Raw genomic sequence first — 22,890 nt, forward strand, 5'->3', positions numbered from 1 at the left:
GGCACAACCCTAATCTTGGTAGTTTGGATAAAATAAAATGGGCAGGAAGACATTATAACTACGACTGGCTCTTTTTTTTTTTTTTTTTTAGTGGAAATAATATGAAACATTTATTTGGTATTTTGGACAAGAACAGAGCTAAATAGCCCAATTCCACTGTGCTTAGAAAAAAGATCACCCCTTCAGCGCAGTGTAAGATTTAACTGCAAACTGTACAAGGGTACATATTACATAAAACACTATGTAAGACTGCTGCTGCCCGGCCAGTACTTCCAGTCCTTAGCAAGATCATATTCAAATACTGGTGGTCCCAATAGTTATACTGAAATAAATCATCTTTAAAAAGAAAAAGAAACCGTTAAAAAGCCAAATCAAAAATGCCTTAGTATCCATATATCCAACTCAAACTTTATCTTCCTAAATGAGATTTGCTACCCACACAAAAAAGACAACTTTATTCATTCATACTAAAGCCATAAATCTTCACACTGAAGTATCTTCCTTGCCCAGCAATTCAAAGGAAAAACCTAAAATGACTAATAAAAAAAAAAAACTATAGGGGTTAATAGCCCCTTTGAATGTTTTAAATCTTTTTTTATGGTTTAGAACATGTTTAAGGTTTGTAATTCCTAGTAGGAAAACATTATCTGAATGAATCGCTAATGGTAAGCCATTGTAAAACACCTCAGCTCCATTTTGTGCAGAGGGGAAGGGATTATCTTTGAAGCACCCCAGCTCTCCTTATGAGGTCAGAGGTACACTGGTTTGTATTATTGGGAACATCCAGTAAGTGATCTAGGTTGCTTTTCCTTGAGAAAGGGCTTTGTTAGATGAGCATTATGCTTGACCTCCAAATTTGGCTGACAATTTCCTGATGAGATTCATAACCTTTGGATTACTCTGGTATTTTGACATATTTGCAGGATTCTGGGCCACATCCTGGAAGGCCACCATAACTTCTGGATCCTGCATGGCTGCAAGGACCTCTGGATCACTGAGAATCTCATGGAGCCCAGGCATTCCTGCCATGCCTGCTCCCATTCCAGGCATCCCTCCTGACATCACCAGGCATCCCCCAGGAAAGCCACCTGGAAAAGAGCCATACTGAGCTCCTGATAGTCGTCTGGCTTCTTCCTCCCTCTGGGCCTTCTCATGCTCTTCCCGAGCCTTCTTAACCCTTTCTATTCTTTCTTTGATCTCTCATTCTTCACATTTTTGCTCATACTTCCTTTGATGTTCAGCAATTTTCTGGGCCCTCAGCTGAACTTCTTGCAGCATTGCACTTGCATCCTCGTCATAATCCAGCTTACAAGCAAGGGCAAGATCATGGGCTGCTTCTTCCCAGTGGCCCAGAAGTCTGTGTGCTTTCCCTCGCCACTTGTATGGTTGGGCTGAATCAGGATTTATTTCAATGGCTCTGTCACAGTCTCGAATGGCAGCATTTGGCTTCTGCAATTTGATGAAGACACTGGCTCTCTTGGCATACCAAATGGCCAAGCGAGGATTCAGCTTGATGGCATCTGTGAACAAGTCAATGGCTTTCTGTAGCTCCCCATCATTTAGAGCATCAATGGCAGCCCCTTTCTTTTCATTCGCCTGATCCATCATCTCCTCAGTTATCTCTACATTTTCATCTCCTATTTCTTGAGGGCTATCAGTGTCTGGTTCAATTACACCTTCATTGTTAATCTCTAGATCACTTTCCTCACTTGATGGCTCATCTGTCTTTATGTTTTCCTCCGTCTTCTTACTATCTGTTTTTTCTTCCTTGATATTTTCTTCTGATTTAGCTTTATGAGTAGCAGGTGGTACTCTACCCCCATGCTCTCCACCCACTCCCTCAGGAAGCGCATCTCCTCGGTGTGCAGGATGCTCGGATCTTGCTTACACATTTTCGCGAAGGCATGAAGCTCGAAGCTCGTTTACTTTGCGGGGATCCATGGTCAGCACACCACAGGCGACTGCTATGGAGGTTGCGGCCCTATCCAAGGCCTGAGAGCTGCTCCCACGACTGGGCTCTTGAACTCTTGGTGATCTCCTGTTGCTTTTTTTCTTTGTTCCAGGAATCAAGTTTACCACTTCGTGCTTGCCAGGCAGGTGCTTATACTGATGAGCTAAATCCCCAGCCTTTCTCTTGTTGGCTCTGATTATCTTCTGCCACTGTGAACAATTTGCTTCTCTGCCATTCCACTATGTGTTGGAGTGAACCAATTATGAACTGAAACCTCTTCAAACTGTGAGCTAAATGAAGCTTTCCTTCCTTAACTTTGGCCATTGGATATTTTGTCTCAGCAACGAGAGAAAAGTAACTGAGACAACAGGCATGTACCGACACCACACTTGGCTGTTTTCACTTTGAAAATTCTATCCTTTTGCCAGGTATGGCTGTGCATGCCTGTAATACCAATACTCAGGAGGCTGAGGCAGGAGGCTCTCAGGAAGTTCGAGGTCAGCCTGAGCTACATAGTGTGACCTTGCCTCAAAAAATAAATAGACAACCATAATAAATAAATAAATTATATCCCTTGCCACCTGAAAATGATTCGGTTTTATTTTGTCCAATATATTTACCTTTTCTGATATTGTTTAGACATCATTTAGACATCAGCCTCCTATCATAGCATCTGACTAGTTCTTTGTTGGTTGGTGCAACTCAGTGGTGAGCTGATACCAAACCCCAGGTCTGCAGAGTCATTCTGCATACAAATGGCTGTATGCTGAAATTGGAAAAGACAATACTGTAATGAGACATACTCTGTGCTAGGAGTTCTGGGAGAGTTGCAGCCAGCCTGCGCTGTGTCCCGCGTGCTTAGACAGGTGTATCTATCCCTGCTTTGGTGCACCTGTTCCCACCAGCTTTCATTGCCTGGGGTCGACCAAGCTGGTGCTGCTGGAGCCACAAGAGATAAGTATGAGTTAGACTACCGAGAAAAAGAAAAAAGTGAAACAGGAGATAAGAGCTGTGAGAATAATTTTCTTCAAGGTAATTTCTTTTTTTTTTTTTTTTTTATCGGTAACTCACAACCGCCTGCTTGCAAGGCAGGTGCTTATGCAAGCTGAGCTAAATCCCCAGTCCCCTTCAAGGTAATTTCAAAGAAGAAAAATTAGTGTTGTCAAAGATAAAGCAGTGTGTTAAGATATAAGGGCATGATTTGTGGACCGTGGGGTGGGGAAGTGGGGAGAACCAGGGGCCTCCCCAGGAGGTGATCCCAGGCCTGGAAACCAGCCCCTTGTGCTGGCTGTTGGGAGGGAGTGGGCACAGCCACACCCAAGCCTCTCTCTGTGAGTCAGCACCATTCATGAACTGCAGAGGGAGAGACCAGAGCCTCCCCAGGAAGTGATTCCACCTGGAAACCGTATCTTTTTCATTGTTTTGTTGTGTTGGGTTTTATTAGTCTTGTTCTGTTTGATTATGTTAAATCTGAAGGCAGGAGCAGCTATTTGAAAGATAACGAGACATATTATGGTAGCCATTGTGGATTTACTAGTGGCTTGAAGTCCTTTATTGCATTCATTGTTTTATTTTTTTTTAATTTTTTTTTGTCTTTTTCTTTTTATTAGTACCAGGGATCAAACTCACGACTGCACACTTGCAAGGCAGTCGCTTATGCAAGGAGCTAAATCCCCAGCCCCCATTGTTTTATTTTTATTGTTTTTATTCTATTCTGTTCTTTTCAATTTTTACTACATCTGAAAATATCTACAGCTATTTTAAAAACAATAAAAGGCATTATGTACTATTGTTGGTTTTGAAGTCCTATATCACTTATACTGGTTTATTATTTTTTTATTGGTTTTATTCTGTTTTACTTTCCTGGGTTTTATCCTCTTTAAAATAAAATTTTAAAAAATGAGAAAGGAGGGCTGGGGATTTAGCTCAGCAGCATAAGCGCCTGCCTTCTAAGTGCACAGTCATGACTTCGATCCCCGGTACCTAAAAAAAAAGATATAAGGACATATTTTAGTCAGTCATATATTATTATAATAGGGAAGATTCCAGTGCGACCTGAACTCAGATTCCGTTTGTATGAGTACAAAGATGACTGAACATTTTACTTATTTTAGGTTTTATTATTTTATTTATTATAGGTATGTGCTCATAGTACATAATGATTGCTTTCATCTTGGCTGATTGGGTATATTAAAGGGAGAACGAGGCACTAGAGAATCAGAGGAACAGCGCTGAAAAATAAAAAGCAGGAAGTGAAAGTTGGTCTGCATGCAACCCGTCTATGTTTCTTATCTGCCTCTTCTCTGTGTTTATTAACTGGATCCAAGTTACCCTTTTAACCTCCACAGAGGCTGGAATATAAAAGACTATCTTCAAATGGTGGCTGGGACAACAGTAAATTCTTGGCAGTTATTTTCAGAGGGAGCAGAGCTGATGTAGGATTGTACCTTTGATCTCTTTGAAAATCCATGAAAACTTTGCATAATTTTTTTTTTTTTACACAGGGTCTCCTGTGTAGTTCAGGCTGGCCTTAAGTGCAGTAGATAGCCCTGACCAGCTTCAAACTAGCTTTGATCCTCCTGCCTCAGCCTCCTGAGTGCCAGGTTTACAGGTGTATACCACCATGCCCGGCAAGTTTTGTGTAATTGTTTATAGGCCAACGTTCTGGCCTAGCAGTGGGCTCAGAGAACCTGGCAGTTAGTCAGAAGAGAACACTCTTCACTGTTTGTCTTCCTAAAAGGACTTTTGTGAACAACATTTATTTAGCTAAATGTTTATTATTTGTTTGTTTTGAGACAGGGTTTCACTGTGTAGTTTAGGCTGGCCTTAAACTCACTGGGTAGCCCAGGCTGGCCTCAAACAGGTGTGTGCCACTCTGCCCAGTTTATCTTTTTAAAAAAATTTTCTGCCTGGTTTATTGTATAATCATACTTCAGCGATGTGGTAACTTTTTCCTCATGATTTTTTCATCCATTTTAAGTTTCACTGGCACTATTATTTTGAAAGGCAAGAGTAAAGAATGAAAAAGCCTTTCTTTTTTTTTTTTTAATTTTGAAAGTAGTAAAATACAACAGAACAAGACAGAATAAAGCCAACTGAGACCATGTAGTGAAATTGGTACAGAACTTCACAGCAGGTTACTGGGATAACAGTAATAGGTATCACAGTATATTTCGTTTTCTTTACAATAGTTGTTCTTTCAATCATGTATATCAAAATAAAATGAAATATAGAACATTATAGAACTTACCAAGACAGAATATTGAATAGAGCAGTAGCATTAATCAGAATAAAGCAAAACAGTAATAAAAATATTTGCCTTCAAAGAGATGGTAGAAGGAAATCCCCCTTATTTGCTATGATCAACCTCCCAGGAGATGCTCAGATGTCTGGTTCCCATTTGCTAACGGGGGTGGGGGTGGGGATAAGAGAAGGGGGGTATGGGAAGTGGGATGTTTGACTCAAGGGTGTGCACCAGTAGATTCACTATTGCTTAGCAGGGAGGCAGGCTGCTTGCTTGGTTTCCCAGCATCCTAAGTTCCACCATGGTGTGGATCTCAGGAGACACTGGTGGTTCTCCCCCTGGATGGGCTGTAGTCTGCCACACCACAGCCACTTACCAGGGAGGGGAGGTGCTTCGAAAAAGCCTTTCTCTTACCATTTGCAAATATTTTAAACTATTTCATTGAAGTGCTTCCTTGTTCAATAAATTCTTTCTCAAGATTTCAGTATCTAAACTCAGTTTCTAGATATGACCTGCGGGTCAAAGGTCACTAACATGGCCACTTTTAATCAACCAACAAATAGTTATTGAGGACCTTGTCTATTTAATGGACTGAGGGTATTACGGGTATAATGTAGTTGGAATGGGAACTAATAACCATGGTTTAATTTTTCTTTGTCATTTCTAGATGTAGTGAAAAGGGGGATTAAATCTCCTTATTTTATCTTCTTGAGTAGAAGTGCTTATTTCTGGCAGCATCTGCATCCTCACCCATGAAACCTTCACACCCTCCCTTCTCATTGTGTTCCTTTGGTCTTCAAGTAGTTCCTCAAACATGCCAGGCATTTGTTTGCTCTTTCCCTTCATATCTACATGACTCACTCCCTCACTTCCTAGGAGTTTTTGCTCAAATACCACTTACACGATGAGGCCTACCCTGAGCACCCCATCTATCTGTCTGTCTATCTATCTAGGAAACTAAAGAATTATGCTGGATGTAGTGGTGTATTACTGTCATCCCAGCACTTGGAAGACTAAGGCAGGAGGGTCACAAAAGTTCAAAAGTCCAGTCTTGGTTACACTAAATAAGGTCAGTGCCAACCAGAACTACATAGTGAGACCCGGTCTCAGAAAACAAAACAACCAGAACAAAAACTAAACCAGACAAAAAAACAAACTAAAGAATTATTTCATTTAGCAGAAAGAGGTGGGTAAATGAGAGCTGTTTATACACTATTAAAAATGATGGTTTTCCATAAAGGAAACTAAGGTGTGCTCTCCCATATCCAGCTAACCATCTTTAAAGGTTGGCAGTATTTGTTTTTTTTTTTGTCTTTTTCCTTTTTATTGGTACCAGCGATCGAACTCACAACTGCCTGTTTGCAAGGCAGGCGCTTATGCCGCTGAGCTAAATCTCTAGCTCCCAGTTAGCAGTATTTGAATACTGCACTCAGCTCTGTCTCTGCTAGGCTAGCACATGCCCAAAAGCTGTCTGCTTTTTAGCCTAGAATTCTTTTCAGCATCTGACAGGGCTTGACCAGCAGCTGTAGAGCAAGAAGCATTTTCTTCAGAATTTGGAGGTGAACGGACTCCCTGAGTTGTCATTCATCAGGATGTTCTCTCTCTTCACTGAAATGAACTTTCTTTTTAATTACTGAGGATGGAAGATCGTGACGTTCTGGACTACTTGCCAAAGGCAGTTGCTGCTGTTCCTTTAGCAAGCCGTAGCTCCTGAGCAGGCTCTCTGCTTTGGCCAGTGTGTCCTCTGCTAGTCTCTCTCTGAGACATAAAGCTCAGATTCCTTCTGTTCCAGTCTCTTTTCCTGGACTCTGAGGGCTCACTCCCACTTATACAACTGTATTTCCTTCAATTTCAGTTTGCTCAATAGGCTGGAATCCTTTCCTCTCAAGATGGCTTTTTTGCTTTTCTGTAGCCAAGTCTGCTATTAGAGGGTTCTCAGTAATTTCTTCAACAGAAGTGAGGGTTACCTTTAAATTCCATGTTCTCCTAATAATGTCATTCACTTCATCAAAGTAACCATATGGGTTTGGCCTGAATTCGATTTCTCTGATCTTCCCAGCTAGTTCTTGGTTGAAAGCTGTAAATAGATACATTAGTATACATAATTCATACAACAAACAACTCAGTGACCAGACATCTGATTTCTCCTTATAGGACGCATGATTTGTTTAGGAGATGTGGAATAAGATGTGCTAACGTTTTGGCAAAGCTCACACCATAGTTTAGTATTCTAGCTAGCCCAGAGTCCCCAAGTGCAATGTTTTCCTTGCCAACCAGGAAAGCATTGGCTCTTTCCAGACCCTGATGCAGAGCCGTCTGACAGCCATCATTTCATCTGTGGCATTCCCCAGAGCCAGGATCACTGAGTCATTGCTGGAAGGACAAACTTTTCATCTAAATGTGGTTCTTCCTTAGTTCCCTCACAGCAAGGTCTCCTCCTTGGAAATGTTCTATTCCAAATGTGGACTGTTGCATTGGTTTGGCCACTGATTGCATCATAGTAACAAATTGTGTTTGAGTATTTCCTTCAGGCATTTGTTTCTTAGCTTTGGTCAGGAACCAAAGTCAGATTCTTTCCAAGCTGATTGGTTTTTCAGGCTACAGTTGGCTGGCTCTGAGCAGGCAGGCATGGTGGAGGGCCTCGGTAAGGGAAAGCTGCTGGCCTTATGGAAGTCAGGAATCAGAAAGAGCCCAGTGTATTTAAAATAACAGTTCGCTTGCCAGTATTGTTACCCCATTCCTACATTATAACATTTACTTATCTATTCTAATCATCATTCTCCCTTCTCTCCCTCTCTCTCATTAGAACATCAGCTTTATTATAGTAAATATCTGTCTATTTATTTATTTTGGTCTTTTTGAGACATGGTCTTGCTATGTAGTTCAGGCTGGTCTTGAACTCACTATTTTTTCTTGGCTCTCTTAAGCTCATAGTAATCTTCCTGTCTTAGCCTCCTAAGTGCTGAGATTACAGGCATGGAACATCATGCTGGCAGGTTTTTTTTGTTTAAATCTGATTTTTCACAAGCATTGGTCCATTGCCTGTCACTTAGAATGAACTCTAATATTTTCCCAGTTAATGAATATTTTTTTGCTTTGGATTTTCTACTCCATGTTTCCAAGTTCAGTATTTCTTTTTACCTAACTCAAGTTTCTTCGTTTCCACTATTCTTTTTTTTTTTTTTGTCTTTTCTTTTTTATCGGTACTGGGGATCGAACTCACGACTGCCTGCTTGCAAGGCAGGCACTTATGCCGCTGAGCTAAATCTCCAGCCCCATTTTTTCTTTTTCTTTTTTTTTTTTTTTGTCTTGTTTCTACTATTCTTTATGCTTATTTAGTAGTTACTTTTCTTTCTTTCTTTGGGAAGGAGTATTATAAATTCAGAAGTGGGATCATGCTTTACTCATCATTCATCCACTGGCTTTTCTCAACTAATAATAGCAAGACAATAGTTTTGAGTATGCATAACATTTTACTGTATGGCATCAGTACAGCATCAATATGTAGTATATATAATTTTCTGAGTTCTTGGTTGGGACAGACTCTTGTAAGAAAAGACAAATTAATGAGAAAAAAACAAAGCTTGATAATTTATATTTCACGTATACATGGAAAATACCCAGAAAAATAAGTAAATCTCAAAGAAGTGGCTTCAAATTCAGGTTTATACAGCATAGTCCACAAAGGGCAATATATTGTTAGTGAAATATATTGAAATATATTTAGTGAAATACTGAAATTTTTAGTGAAATTTTTAGTGAAAAATAAAAAGGATTTTTAGTGGCACATGCCTCTAATTTCAGGCTTCAGGAGGCTGAGACAGAAGAATTTTTAAATTTATTTTTTATTTTTTTATTTTTTGAGGCAGAAGAATTGATGCGAGTTTGAGGTGGGCCTGAGCTACAAAGTGAGTTCAAGGCTAATCTGAACTGCAGAGTGAAACCCTGTCTCAAAAAGTCTCCAGGGATGCCAAACTGTGGGGAAGCAAGAAAAGGGTACAGACAAGGTCTTTGGTACAGTTTGTCATATAGATTCCTCTGCTCCTGGCTGATTAAAATCTATCAAAAGACAAAGTTACAACAAATTTAAGGTTCAGCTTTTGTTGTAGTTGTGTGTATGCACTGAGTATCAAACCTTAAGTACGCTAGGCAAACACTTTATTTTTGAGCTATGTCCTCAAAGCTCTTCACCTGGGCTTTAGGAAATGTTCCTGTGAGCTGAGCAGTAGATGTTAACTTTATAGGCAGAAAAAGCAGAGGAAAGCAGAAACAGAACAAAGAGTGGATGGGTCTTTTTAGATACTCAGCAGAGGGAACTTCCTTATTGTGTCTGCTAAAACTAACTTTGTCTTGAGATTCAGCTATTGTGTATCTCTCCCGATTTTTTGAAAGGTCACATAGGTTCAGCGTGGTGGCAAGGAACTTAACCATAAGTGGCTCCATTTTGGTTTGGTCTGTTGATCATAGTGTACCTGCTCAGTCCAAACCAATGTTTTCCTGTAAATTCTATTTAAAAGATCTAAAGTTGTCTTTACCAATTAACTCTCGTCTTTCCAGGTTCAAAGGGGAGGAGGGACACTTTGCTTTTGTAAATTTGTGTCCTGTCTTTGGGTAAATGGGGGAGGGCTGAGAGCTTTTCTTGTATCACATCCTCTCAATTGCCTTCAGTTCAAAATAATTCTCAGAGCAGACACATGTTTGGGGTGGCATATCCTGGTCTCCTGTAGGCACACTACTTTTATTCCTGTCCATCGCTAGATTCCACTCCCCTCACTTTGCAATGCCCAACCCTCAGTCTCTTTCATTTTCTTTTCCTCTAGCACTATTTACCCATTCATTTCTTGCCCAAGATTCTCTGAAACAAAGGCATGGTTAGTATCTGTTGCTCCCTTGGCCTGTTTTGACATTCTCTGTGTGTATTTTCTGAGTCGGTGCCACTGCGGAGACTCCAAGGGGGTACCATCAAAGCCGCTTCACCCAGAGATGGCGAGGAAGGAGAGCATCTGAGTCTCCTCCTGCATCTTAGAAGTCTTCGGTAAGAATGTGGGCCTCGGACGGCCGGGAGTGCCAGGGAGCCCAGCGGCCTAAGGGAGGGAGCTGCCGGAGGGCCGGCGTGCTTGGGGGTGGGGGCTCGGGGAGGGGCGGGGCTGGAGGCCTGGGCGGGGCGGGCGAGCGCGCAGTCGCGCGGCGATTCGGAGCCTGCAGGACGCTCCCCGCTGTCTGCGAGCTCTGAGAGGCCATGGGGCGCGCATCCGTGGAGCTCGAGTCGTGGCTGCTTACGCTGTGGCTGCTGTTGTGCAGCTGGGGGTGCCTGGCGAGCGCCGAGCTGAGGGCCCCGCCGGATAAGATCGGTAGGCCAGAAGGGGGCGGCGTAGGAGGGCGCCGGAGCGCCGCGGCCGCGCCGCGCAACTCATTTCGCAGTCTCGTTGTTCTGGCCTCTCCGCGGCTGTCAGTCTCCCTGCGGACCGGATCGTGCATTCCTGGGCAGGGAGAGATGCCCAGTAGAGGCAGGGGCGGGGGTGGAGACCACGCGTCCTACAGTTCAGACTTGGCGCTGGGCTCTGGGGAGACGAGGATCCCTCTTGCCACCCTCCTTGTGCTGCACCTTGCGGAAACAGTCGGTGCCCAGCAGACCCGGCACCGGCCGCGGGGGGAACGCGCAGCGTGTCTGCGGCGCCGAGGCTGCGACCCCTCCCCATCTCCGCTTTGCTGAGGTCGGCCTGTTCAGAGGCCCCAGGCCTGCACAATTTCTTTGCCTAGGACTGCTGTAGCTGCCGAAACAATCCGCAATCTGTTGACCTTTTCGTTTCAGTCCCTTTGGATTTTGGCTCCCCCCCCCCCCAGTGAAAGCCGCACCCCTTGGGATCGTTAACCTGTCTACACTGAGTCTACTCTGAGACAAAAGACTGCAGCTAGGCGAAAATGGCGGCCACTTTAAAAAAGGCGTGCTTGGTCTCTTACAATGACTTGGGGACTGAGAAATGGGTGATGGCCTGTTGTTGCCTTTAGAAAAACCAATGAGAATCTTTGGGCATTTGGAGGAAAAAAAAAGACTTAATGTCAATTTGCAATTTTGGAAGCAGGGATTTTTATCTTTAAAGCAGCCCTTCCCACCTCCATTGTTCTCTAAATGGTTGAGTAATCTCTATTATTAGTGAATGGACTTCAAGAAATAAAATCCTTACTGGTAAGAGAAAACAACTGTCCCCTTTTTCCCCTCATAGCCATTATTGGAGCTGGAATTGGTGGCACGTCGTCAGCCTATTATCTGCGACAGAAATTTGGGAAAGATGTGAAGATTGATGTGTTTGAAAGACAAGAGGTAGGGGGCCGATTGGCCACCCTGAACGTGGAAGGGCAAGATTTTGAGGCAGGCGGTTCTATCATCCATCCTTTAAATCTGCACATGAAGCGTTTTGTCAAAGACCTGGGTATGTAATTTTGGTCTTAGAGCTAAACAGATTTTTGTGTGACCGTCCCTGGGTATTTTTGCCATATGGAGAACTGAAACTTTTCTGTCTTGCTAATTATCTTTTACAGTGGAACTGGTAAAACTGAATCCCTTTGTGTCCAGTTGACTGTTGGTACTAGTTTAGTTAAGAGCCATTCTCTTGTAAGGGGACACTGGTTATCTGTATCTTCAGTTATCTGGAATTACAGCCATGGGGTGGGGTGAGGATGCCTGCTGTTGTGAATTCTTAAACCTCTGGGTTTGCATTGAAGAATCAGTGACTGTTTTGAGCTAGCTGAAACCTTAGAATGCTCATTTTACAGCTGAGGAGATGAGGCCCAGAGGCTAGCAGTGTCTGACTTGAAGTCATTTGTACAGCTCTGGGTACAACGATGTGCTTGCTCATAACACATAGGATATCTGGCTGCTGCCACCCTCCCCGCTGGCAGAATAGCTGAGCGGGTTGTGGCAGCAGTCTGGCAGGCCTTGCAGACTCCTCAGGGAATATTGTGTAATTTTGGCTTCTTTCCATGTAACTGAAATGCCCAGTTTTGCAAAATAAGATCTGAATAGGCACTGCCTTCCACATTTTCTGTACTACGGTCCCACGTTAGTATTTCCGCCATGACTCAGAGTAACCTGTTTAATTTTAATATATGTGCATGACCTTCTGACCTATCTCCTGAGGCTGGTTTTGGATAGGCAGTGAGTAGATTGCCCTGGTCTAAAAATAGAGCTCCCCAGAGAAGTAGGGGAAGCCAGGAATTCAGTCATGTCAGAATGTTCCCTGGAGGTTCTCCTGGATTTTATTGGACCAGTGGTGGAAATCTAACTTAGCAACTATCCTTTCTCTTTTCTGTTTTTTCAGGTCTCTCCACGGTTCCAGCTTCAGGTGGCCTGGTGGGGGTGTACAATGGAGAGACTTTGGTGTTTGAGGAGAGCAGCTGGTTTATAATAAACATGATTAAATTAGTCTGGCACTATGGATTTCAGACTCTCCGGATGCATATGTGGGTAGAAGACATATTAGACAAATTCATGAGGTAATTTTTCCCTTTCCCATTTGACTTAAGAACTTTCAGTTTGATGGGCTTTAGGAATTCTAGTTTTTGGAGCAGTTCTCTAGATAGCTGGAAGTCCTGTTTATAACATTGTTCGGCAAAATGTTTTGTAGAAAATGTGCAGACTACTGATATACTTGGAAAATTGAAGGTATAGTTTATTTTTGTCTCTGAATTGTACTTTGCAAATGCTTATCTAGTGTTGCCAGATACTCTTAATATCTATGAAAATTAACTTCTTGAATTCTTATGGCATCTTGCTTAGGTAGATACTGTTGGCTTTTTTTCAGATGTGAAAGATGGAGGCCTCTCTCTTTCTCTGACTCTCTGTTTTTAGTTCTAGGGGTTGTACCCAGGATTTTCACACTGAACTACATGCTAGCCTTTTGTTAAAAATTTTTTTAATTTTGAGACAGGTTCGCACTAAATTACCTAGGCTGGGCTTGACTTTGTGGCCCTCTTTTTTGAGCTTCCTGCATTAAAGGCATCTGCCACCATTCAACTGCATTTGAGGAGTTTTTTTTTTTTCTTTTTTGAGATGGGGTCTTGCTATGTAATACAGGCTGTCCTTGAACTCATGAAAATCCTCTTGCCTCAGCCATCTGACTGCTGGGATTGTAGTTGTGAACCACTATGCCATCTTGTATAGGAGTTTTAAGTATACTAGCTCACCCATGTAGAACTTAGTGGATCTGGGAGTTTCCACTCAGAAAGTCTGGATCTAGAGCCCTTACTTTTTCTTTTACAGCACTGAGAATTGAACCTAGGGCCTCATACATGCTAGACAAGCACTCTACATTGAGCTACATCCCCAGCCCTTTTTATTTTTTGAGATAAAATCTCACTAAATTGCCCAAACTGGCTTCTAACTTGTGATTCTCCTACCATGGTTTCCTGAGTAGCTGAGATTACAAGTGTGTTCCTGTTTACTTGGTTGAGACCTCACTTTTAAAGTCTGAACTGTATTGGTGTGCAGATGAATGACAGAATAAGTATAAAAGCTTGTAGAAAATACAATAGTTAAATGAGTTTTTTCTCTATTTTTCTTCTCCAGTGCTTGAACTCAAGGTTTTGTACATGCTAGCCAAGCTGAGCTATATCTTCAGCCTCTTACATGAGTTTTCCTAACAACATGATGTTTCGGAGCCTGTAGCCTAGAGCAGTGGTGACAAACCTATAGCATGTGTCCTGTGGCTGGCTGTTCGTTATCTTTGAAAGCTCTAAAAGGTTTGCCATCACTGCCCCAAGAATTTAAATCTCTCCCTTCCTCCTTTCTGTCTTTCGAGGTGCTGAGGTAGTCCCCAGGGCTTCATGCACACTGGCAAGTCCTACACCACTGAGCTACACCCCCAGACCAGTGTTGACAGTTTTTACTGTTTTTTCATTGCTTTTATGGAGTAACAGATTCCTAGAGGTTCTCACTAGCCTTCTGGAAATGCTGCAAGGCCTCCTGCTTTGCTTTTCTGACCGTGCCCCTTCCTGTTCTCTGAATCTTTCTCCTTCAGCAGCTCTGGCCTCACTGTTTCTTTTTATCTTTTTTTTTTTTGTCTTTTTCATTTTTATCGGTACTGGGGATCGAACTCACAACCGCCTGCTCCCAAGGCAGGTGCTTGTGCCGCTGAGCTAAATCCCCAGCCCACATGACTTGTATTCTTACCTTTTCCCTTTTCAGATGTTACCTTCCCAGTGAGGCTTGCTGTGACCACTCCACTTTATGGAGCTTCTTACTTAGAGCTGCTGTTTTGCCAACTCTGCATTCCTAATTTTTTTTTTTCTAAATTAATTTTCTCTTTACTTTAATCCTCCGGACCTGGGGGTGTAACTCAGTGGTAGAATGTTTACCTACTATGTACCAAGACCTGGGTTGGATCCCCAGCACTGAAAAACAAACAAAAGGTACATTGATATGGTATGATAAAGTGGGTAGGTAGTATTTATAGCTTCTCATTTTCCCAATAAAAAACGCTTTTTTTTTTTGAGACAGGGTTTCACTTTGCAGTTCAAGCTGGCCTTGAGCCCACTATGTAGTCCAGGCTGGTCTGGAACTCCCAACGATCCTCTTGCCTCAGCCTCCCGAGTGCTGGGCTTACAAGTGTGTAATAACCATGCCTGCTTTGGAACTCAGACTTTCAGAAGGAAGTAGCTGTTCTGTAAAGCTGTTCTATACTTGGAATGGGAAGTGTATTTCAGAGATGGGGAAGAGCTTGTGTAGCAGTGGAAAGCTACACATAGAGCATATTAAAAGACCAGTGAATGGGTCAGCTGAGATAAGGTAGACAGTGTATGTGTGTGTATTGTTTAGGAGGGAGAAAGTTGTGCTTAAGGTTTCTACTTGTCATATTATCGTTAGACAAAGTCTTCTACTTCTGTATTTGTTTTTTTAAAATTTAATTTAATTTTTTTTTCACCTGCAATTATAACAAGGGAGGTAGAGCCAGATGTGGTGGTGCACCCCTACAACTCCAGCACTTGGAAGGGTGAGGGAGGAGGATTGCTATGAGTTCAAAGCCAGCCTGGGCTACATAGTGAGTTCAAGACCAAACTTAAGACTGTCTTTTTTTTTTTTATCGGTACCGGGGATTGAACTCATGACTGCCTGCTTGCAAGGCAGGTGCTTATGCAACACTGAGCTAAATCCCAGCCCCAAGACTCTGTCTTAAAAAACAAAACCAACAATTCCCCAAAAACCTCCCCCCCAAACCAACCTAACATAACAAAACAACAACAACAACAAAACAAACAATAAAATGAAACAACTCCCCCACCCCAACAAAGGAGACAGACTTGATGAATCTGTTCCTAAAAACCTTTTTTTTAAAAGTCAGGCTGATTTTAAGTTTTGTTTTTAAATTTTATTTTAAATAAAACAAAGTAAAACAGAATAAAGCCAATCAAAACTGTGAAAGCGATACAAGACTTCAAAAAAAATGTAATAGGACATAATCAGTGGCTACCCTATTGCCTAAATTGTTTTCTTTTTTTTTGATGCAGGGTTTCACTATGCTGGCCTTAAACTCTCAGCGATCCTGTCTCAACCTCCCAAGTGCTGGGATTATACGTGTGTGACATCACACGTGCCTTTAATTTCAGTTAGTAAGCAAGATGGGTTTTGATTTCATAGATGAGAAAATAAGTATTTTGGAGCTTTGGGGAGATTCAAAAATATTTCAAAGTAAAGCCAAGCATGGTGGCACACACCTATAATCCCAGCCCTCTGGAGGCTGAGGGAGAAGGATCATTGTGAATTTGCAACCTGCCTGGGCTACAGAGTGAGCTCAAGGTTAGCCTCAACTGCATAGTGAAACCATGTCTCAAAAAGACCGCCTCCCCCCCGCAAAAAATCAAAGTAAATAAGTCAGGAATAGGTAGATCAGTTATTCACTAAGATTAAGATGAGGTGAGTGAGATTGAAGTTACAGGAGAGATGTGAGGAAGATCAATAAGGTTTCCACTTGGATGGGAGAAGTAGAAAGTAGTAAAAAATATTTAAACTTTGGCATTAAATGCACTGACGATGATATGTAGGATACGTGGACTAGCCCCCTTTTTTTGGTGGATGTTTAATTTTCATTAGTACATGTTTATAGTACAAATGATTACGTTCATCATAGGGAGTTAGTATATAACACATCTTTATTTTGTTTGCAGTTCCCTCAATCCCTTGGTCTGGCTCATTATTTTTGGATGGGGTATGGTGGTGAAGTTAAAACCTAGCAGGAAAATCAAATTTAATGTTGGCCATATGTAAGTGCCGCTGGAAGATACAAAGAACGAGCTGGGTGAGGTGGAGGACACCTGTGATCCCAGGACTCAAATGGATGAGGCAGGATTGCTGCGATTTTTCCAGCCTGGGCTACATAGTGATTTCAAGGCCAGCCTGAACACAGTGAGAGCCTGTCTCAAAAAGCAGAAGGTATAAAGCAGAAAAGAAAGAGTGTGTGCAGAGAACAGCAGGAGAGGGTAAAGGAGGGAATGGAGCTGATGGTGATCTTTCCCTTCCTTCTGTATCCCCTTTCTCCATCGTGGCGTGTAATGGCCATTTGTCTTCTTTTCAATAGGATCTACCGCTACCAGTCTCATGACTATGCCTTCAGCAGTGTAGAGAAATTGCTGCATGCTGTAGGAGGGGATGACTTCCTTGGACTGCTTAACCACACGCTTCATGAAACCTTGCAGAAAGCAGGCTTCTCTGAGAAATTCATCAATGAAATGGTTGCTCCTATCATGAAGGTCAATTATGGCCAAAGCACAGACCTCAGTGCCTTTGTAGGTGAGCCAGAGAGAGTACTTTCATGGACACTGTCTCAAAAAAGGACATGGCTAATGATTCAGTGGCTCTTGATTAGGCCAGAGGTTGGGGAAGGCTTTCTCCAAGTCTCAGACATTAGCAGCACTGTGTGTTGATAGATGCACATTTTTTGGTGTCCTAAGCATCCATTTGTTCTTAGCTGGCATTTTGGCCCAAGGCTCATTTGGTGGTGTCTGGAGACATTTGGAGCAAAAATAACTAAGAAAGGAGAGTGGGGAGAGGGCCGCTTACAGAGTCAACACATTTTTTCTCCTGCTAACAGGGGCAGTGTCAATGACTGGTGCTGATTCTGGCCTTTGGGCAGTGGAAGGTGGCAATAAAGTTGTTTGCTCACGGCTTCTTAAGGCTTCCAAAGGGAATCTTATATCTGGCTCAGTAATGTTTATAGAGGAGAAAACAAGGACCAAGTTGACAGGTGAGTTTAACTCCTTTTGTTCCTAATCACCCTTTGGAAAGTTGATTGTTTATGAAAATAATCTTTCCTTTTGGAATCTCTCACTCACTTCCAAGGTGAAGGAACATTATGTTGCATATGTTGTGCCATGTAGAAATATTTTCAGATGTGCCCAAGTACAGTGGTGTGACTCTGGATTCAAAAGTAAAAATTCCACATTTTGTACTTATTGAAACTCTGAATAGGAAATTGTCCTCAGCGTAATAAAATCTGCAAGGAATAGTTATCTTTTTTAAAATTTGCTTTTATTTTCTGCTTAATTTATTGTCATGCGCTAAGGTTTGTTTCTTCAGCTTCTCCAAAGATGTTCCTCCTCTGGGTTAGGAACAATTTGCTCCTTTCAGTCAGGGTCAACTCAGTGTAGCTCAGGGAGCTCATGTATGGGTGAATCCGACCATGAGCTCTGTAAGTACTGTGATGGTGCTTTGTTCACCTAGATATGTTCAGTGACCAGAGAATCCAAATTTAAAGCCTTAAATTCAGCTTTACTGTTTGTGCTTTTAAGCATATACAGCAAAAATTCATCACTGTTTTGGAACATTAACCTTGTGTTTGGTCTGGGCTCACTGGCCAACTCCACCATTGTGAGAGTGGAATGGCACATCTTTCAGATACTGGTGGCCTTTTGGATATGCATACCCTTGATGGGCCGGGCAGTTTCATGAGTGTTCTTAAAGTGAACATAAAGATTTAAACCTCTTGATTTGCATGATTTTGTGGCATTTTCTGGGTCAAAAGTGTAGCAAACCATTTTCACAGGTCAGCTCAGCTGCTTGTTTACAAGAAAACAGTTAAATATTTTGGTATTTTTTTATTTTTTGGAGACAGGGTCTTGCTATGCAGTTCAGGCTGGCCTTGAGCTCACTTTGTAGCCCAGCCTGGTCTTGGACTTTAAATAATCCTCCTGCCTCAGCCTCAAGAATGCTTGGATTACAGGTGTGTGCCACCACACCTGGCTTATTTTGGTGTTTTTTTTTTTTTTTTTTTAATTTTGGTGTTTTTGAGACAGGCTTTGCTGTCTCAGTGCCAGGTAATTCAAACTGGCATTAAACTCACTATTTGGCCCAGGCTGGCCTTGAACTTGTGTTCCTTCTGCCTCAGCCTCACTGATGCTGGGATTACAGGTGTGAACCACCATCCCTGGCAAGAATTATTTTTAAAAAATATAAAATAAATGTTAGTAACACTAAAGCAATGTATACTTATTCCCATTAGGAAATCCCACAAAGATGTATGAAGTGGTCTACCAAACCGGATCTGAGACCCTTTCAGACTTCTATGACATCGTCTTGGTGGCCACTCCATTGAATCAGAAAATGTCCAATATAACTTTCCTCAACTTTGATCCTCCAATTGAGGAATTTGACCAATCCTACCAACAAATAGTGACAACTCTTATTAAGGGAGAATTGAATTCAACTGTATTTAGCTCCAGAGCCAAAGATCAGTTCGGCCTCTCTACAGTGTTAGTCACTGATAATTCAGATTTGTTTATTAACAGCATTGCAATTGTATCCCCTGTAAGGGAAGAGGAAAATCCTCTACCATCAACAGATGGAACATACGTTTGGAAGATATTTTCCCCAGATGTTCTTAGTAAAAAGCAAATTATGAAGTACTTTTTGTCATATGACTATGCTGTGAAGAAGGCCTGGCGTGCGTATCCTTTGTATAAGCCCCCGCAGAAGTGCCCCTCCATCATACTCCATGACCGGCTGTATTATGTCAACGGGATAGAGTTTGCTGCGAGTGCCATGGAAATGAGTGCCATTGCAGGTTACAACGCGGCTCTCCTCGCCTATCATCGCTGGAATGGGAATGCAGACATGATTGACCAAGACGGCCTATATGAGAAACTTAAAACTGAGCTATGAAATAACACTCTTTTTTTCCCTCCTGGTTCCCAGTGAGTATCACCGGCAAAAATCACTGAATTTGAGCAGAGATGATTTTGAATCAGATGTTTTGCCATTATCATCATTTAATTAACCCTTATGGGTCATAAATGCAAGGTTCAATGGATAATTTGCATTTAGGACATCTCCAGAATTTCCTGCTCTTTCAATATCCATGAGCAATGTTTCCCAAACTTGTCTCATTGTAGCAATCACCTGGAGCTTGTTGAAACACATGGATCGCTGTGTACACGTCTGTAATCTCAGTATTCTGGAGGCTGAGGCAGCAGGATTGCTGAAAGTTCCAGGCCAGCCTGGGCTACATAGTGAGTTAAAGCCTGAACTACCTAGTGAGACCCTGTCTCAAAAACAACAAAACAAAAACAAATACAAAGAAACCAACATGTGGATTCTCAAGTTTCTCTTTCTTTTGAGACTCTGATTCAGTAGGTTTAGAAGTGGAGCCCTGGATTTTAACCGAAACTGTGGAGCTGTTCAAGGTGAACTCTTGAAGAATTTAAAGACATGTTAGGGACTGGCTCATTTGAGTTTCACATTTGGGTACGATCCTTATTCAGACAGATAAAACTGCTTTGGAAGTCGATGTTTGGAGGCTGGCACTCAGCAGTGTGCACCATTTGACCCGAATGTACCTATGGTTAATCCTGGACTTTCACAATGTTATTCTTAGATTGCTTTGTTACCATTTTATTAGGGCAAAATTCAGAAGTCATACGAGTAAAATCTTAAGGTTTTATACAAAGATCTCTAGGAAAATGGAAAGTAGATATGGGCTAATTAAGAAATTGACATTCTAATATTAAGCATTCTTTTGAGCTTTAAAATTTATTGATAGGTCCATACATGCAGAGACGGATTTAATGAGTTGAGGATATGAAGTTGGCATTACAGTTTTCTCAGCTTCCTAATGTGCAGCCAGTATTAAGAGACTTTTGGACATGGGTGGTGAAGTGTCTACAGGGGTTTTTAGTGCCTTAGAAGTCCTAAGAAACCCAAACCATTATCAAAGCAGATTTCACAAGGAACGAGTCTTCTCAGGGAGAACTTTCACGGTAATCTTGGTAAGAAGCACTGACAGTCTTAATAGCAGAGGCAACTTCTGCTGAGAGTAGTTGGCTTTAGGACACCAAACTCAGTCAAATCCAGGATATGCTCACAGTGCTAAACATATCAGCTACTATACCCTGCTAGGTTAGAGGGTGGTTGCTGAAATCAAGCTTGCCTGCACATTGGAATCAACTGAAGGACTCAGAGCTTCACTTATACAGCCAAACTTGAGAAAGCCAGTTCTATGTTTGTCATACAAAGGTTATGATCAATTGTCGTAGCACTGGTACAAAGAACAAGTAAATCTTGTGAATTCTGACAGTAACTGCAACCAGGTTAACATGCACTGTCACTTAAAGATTCTTTCATCAGATTATGTCAGTAGCTACTTTAGGAAAGTGGTGTGAGAGGACACTGACTCATAATAAAAATTCTTCCCTAGTCCAATTGTGACTATTACATAATATACTGATAAAACTGCCAAGATATATTTGATACAAGGGCAGGAATTAAACTCATGGTTTATCAAAGGTTAGCTCTTTTCTAGTTTTAACAAGTGTGAAGAGGCATTTATATATTTTCTCCTTTTGTGGTTTTAATGAGGACAATTTGTAGAGACTGTAATGCTGTTATATATACCACAGTAGTCCCTCTTATCTGAGGGGGATGTTTGTGGATCCCTGGTGGTTGGCTGAAACTGGACAGTACTGAACCCCATATATACTGTGTTTCTTTCTATACACACATACTCATGAGAAAGTTTATAAATTTATAAATTAGGCAGAGATGAACAGTATCTAATCATAACAAAAACCCTAACATAGTATAAAGTATTTAATTTTTATGATTTCTGGCATTTTTTGTTAAATATTTTTAGACCATGGTTGGTTCTTGGTAACTGAAGCTATGGAAGCCAAACTAGATAGGGAGGACTACTGTAAATATTGGTGTATACTAATGAAATGATTTACTTTCTACCATTTGTAGACTTTGCAATCGGATATATTTTTACTTATAAAAACACCAACGTAAAATGTTGCTGGTCTTACATCAAACCTATTCTGATTCAGTTTTCCAATAGGGTATCTGAAATTTCTTTCCTAAGATCAAAACAGGTGGAGTCATCAGACATAGTAGATATTTTCAATGTAACTACAATATTAATACTTTTTTTAAAAGAAAATTGGGAAAAAAATATTAGCGCCTTCTACTCCAGGCATATTGGGGTAATTTTACTGTAACTGCAGCATTAAAGAACAACTTTATGAAAGGAAAAATAGTTTCAAAGTTTGCTCCGCTTACAGAAGAGACGGGTAACCGTGATGCAGGGGCTGAGTGGGAGCCAACTCTACTCCAGTCCAAGTGAGTTAAGTATGCATCTGAATTACTTGGAATGAATATGAAAATGCTGCTGTGTCCCACCCTAGGATGTTACTTAATAGGATTATAGTGGCACACAAAAACTTGCATTTTGGGCTGGGGATAAAGCTCATTGACACAGTGCCCTTGCCTGGTAAGCACCGCAGTCTTGAGTTTGGTTCCTGATACTAAAAAACAAACCAAGAAACCTGCCCCCCTCCCACAAACTTGCATTTCTATGAAGTTTTCAGGTGATGCTACTATTGTAGGAACCACAATTGGGGTTCCTAGACAACCTCTTCTAAAATCAACATCTATGAAGATTTAGCGATGCTGAAGAATAGAAGGAAAATGACTGGACTTAACATCAGTTCTCCTTACTGTGATTACTTGATTTGTTTTATTGTAAACGTTTTCTATGAAGAGGAAACACCATTTATATACACCATTAGTTGTTTTAAAAGAATCTTACAAGCTCACTTGTGTATACATCATTTTCCAGTTTTAAACTGATTAGAGACTTGCAGGGTCTTGACAGATCACAAAAAAGCAGATAGACCTTCAGGCATTTGCTTAGAATGTTAGGGTTAGCTCATAATACAACCATGTGTAATATATGTCATTTGAGCTGCTGAACCAAAAACAAAATCCATGAAGTAGATGAACATATTGTTGGCTACATTTTCACTACTCAGTCACAATATGCTGTGTTCCTCTGAAATCCTGTTTCTAACTCTTGAAGTTTTCCCACTGAGTGATTGTGTTAACAATAAATGACTGTGTCAGTACTTGTTTTGTCGCAGAACCTTTAAGTATCAGTGTATAGTGAAATACTCCAAAATCTTGATGCCACAAGTGGAAAATTCTTTTCATCATGTAATTGGTCAGTCAAAATACAGGCACTGTATAAAATTACCTTCAGGCTACATGGATAAAGTGCACATGTAGGTAAAATACGAATTTCATTTTTAGGATCTCATTGTATGCCCAATGTTATTTTGTGGTGAGTATATAAGTATTCTGAAATTGAAAACATTTGTTTCAAGAATTTTTAAAAATGGACAGCCTTAGAAAAGTCACCGATCAGCCGGGTATGGT

The 22,890-nt window shown here is 41.4% G+C and overlaps 1 protein-coding gene and 2 pseudogenes across 1 annotated transcript; 1 reads left to right on the top strand and 2 right to left on the bottom strand.

The window, feature by feature from the left end:
- Positions 1 to 352: 352 nt before the first annotated feature.
- LOC100725650 (hsc70-interacting protein-like) lies at positions 353 to 1,941 on the bottom strand (annotated as a pseudogene).
- A 4,703-nt stretch (positions 1,942 to 6,644) lies between these two features.
- On the bottom strand, positions 6,645 to 10,216 carry LOC100718853 (serine/threonine-protein kinase Nek2-like; annotated as a pseudogene).
- Positions 10,217 to 10,359: 143 nt separating this feature from the next.
- Positions 10,360 to 22,580, top strand: Pcyox1 (prenylcysteine oxidase 1). Its single transcript, XM_003469026.5, has 6 exons — positions 10,360 to 10,546; positions 11,420 to 11,626; positions 12,515 to 12,689; positions 16,766 to 16,977; positions 17,279 to 17,431; positions 18,686 to 22,580. The coding sequence occupies exons 1-6, from the start codon at positions 10,435 to 10,437 to the stop codon at positions 19,342 to 19,344; spliced, it is 1,518 nt and encodes a 505-aa protein (XP_003469074.1). The 5' UTR covers positions 10,360 to 10,434; the 3' UTR covers positions 19,345 to 22,580.
- Positions 22,581 to 22,890: the final 310 nt, after the last annotated feature.

Source organism: Cavia porcellus, unplaced genomic scaffold (assembly GCF_034190915.1).
Source record: "Cavia porcellus strain 051 isolate PalLab524CR breed Dunkin Hartley unplaced genomic scaffold, mCavPor4.1 scaffold_18, whole genome shotgun sequence".
In the NCBI taxonomy this organism is placed as follows: Eukaryota; Metazoa; Chordata; class Mammalia; order Rodentia; family Caviidae; genus Cavia; species Cavia porcellus.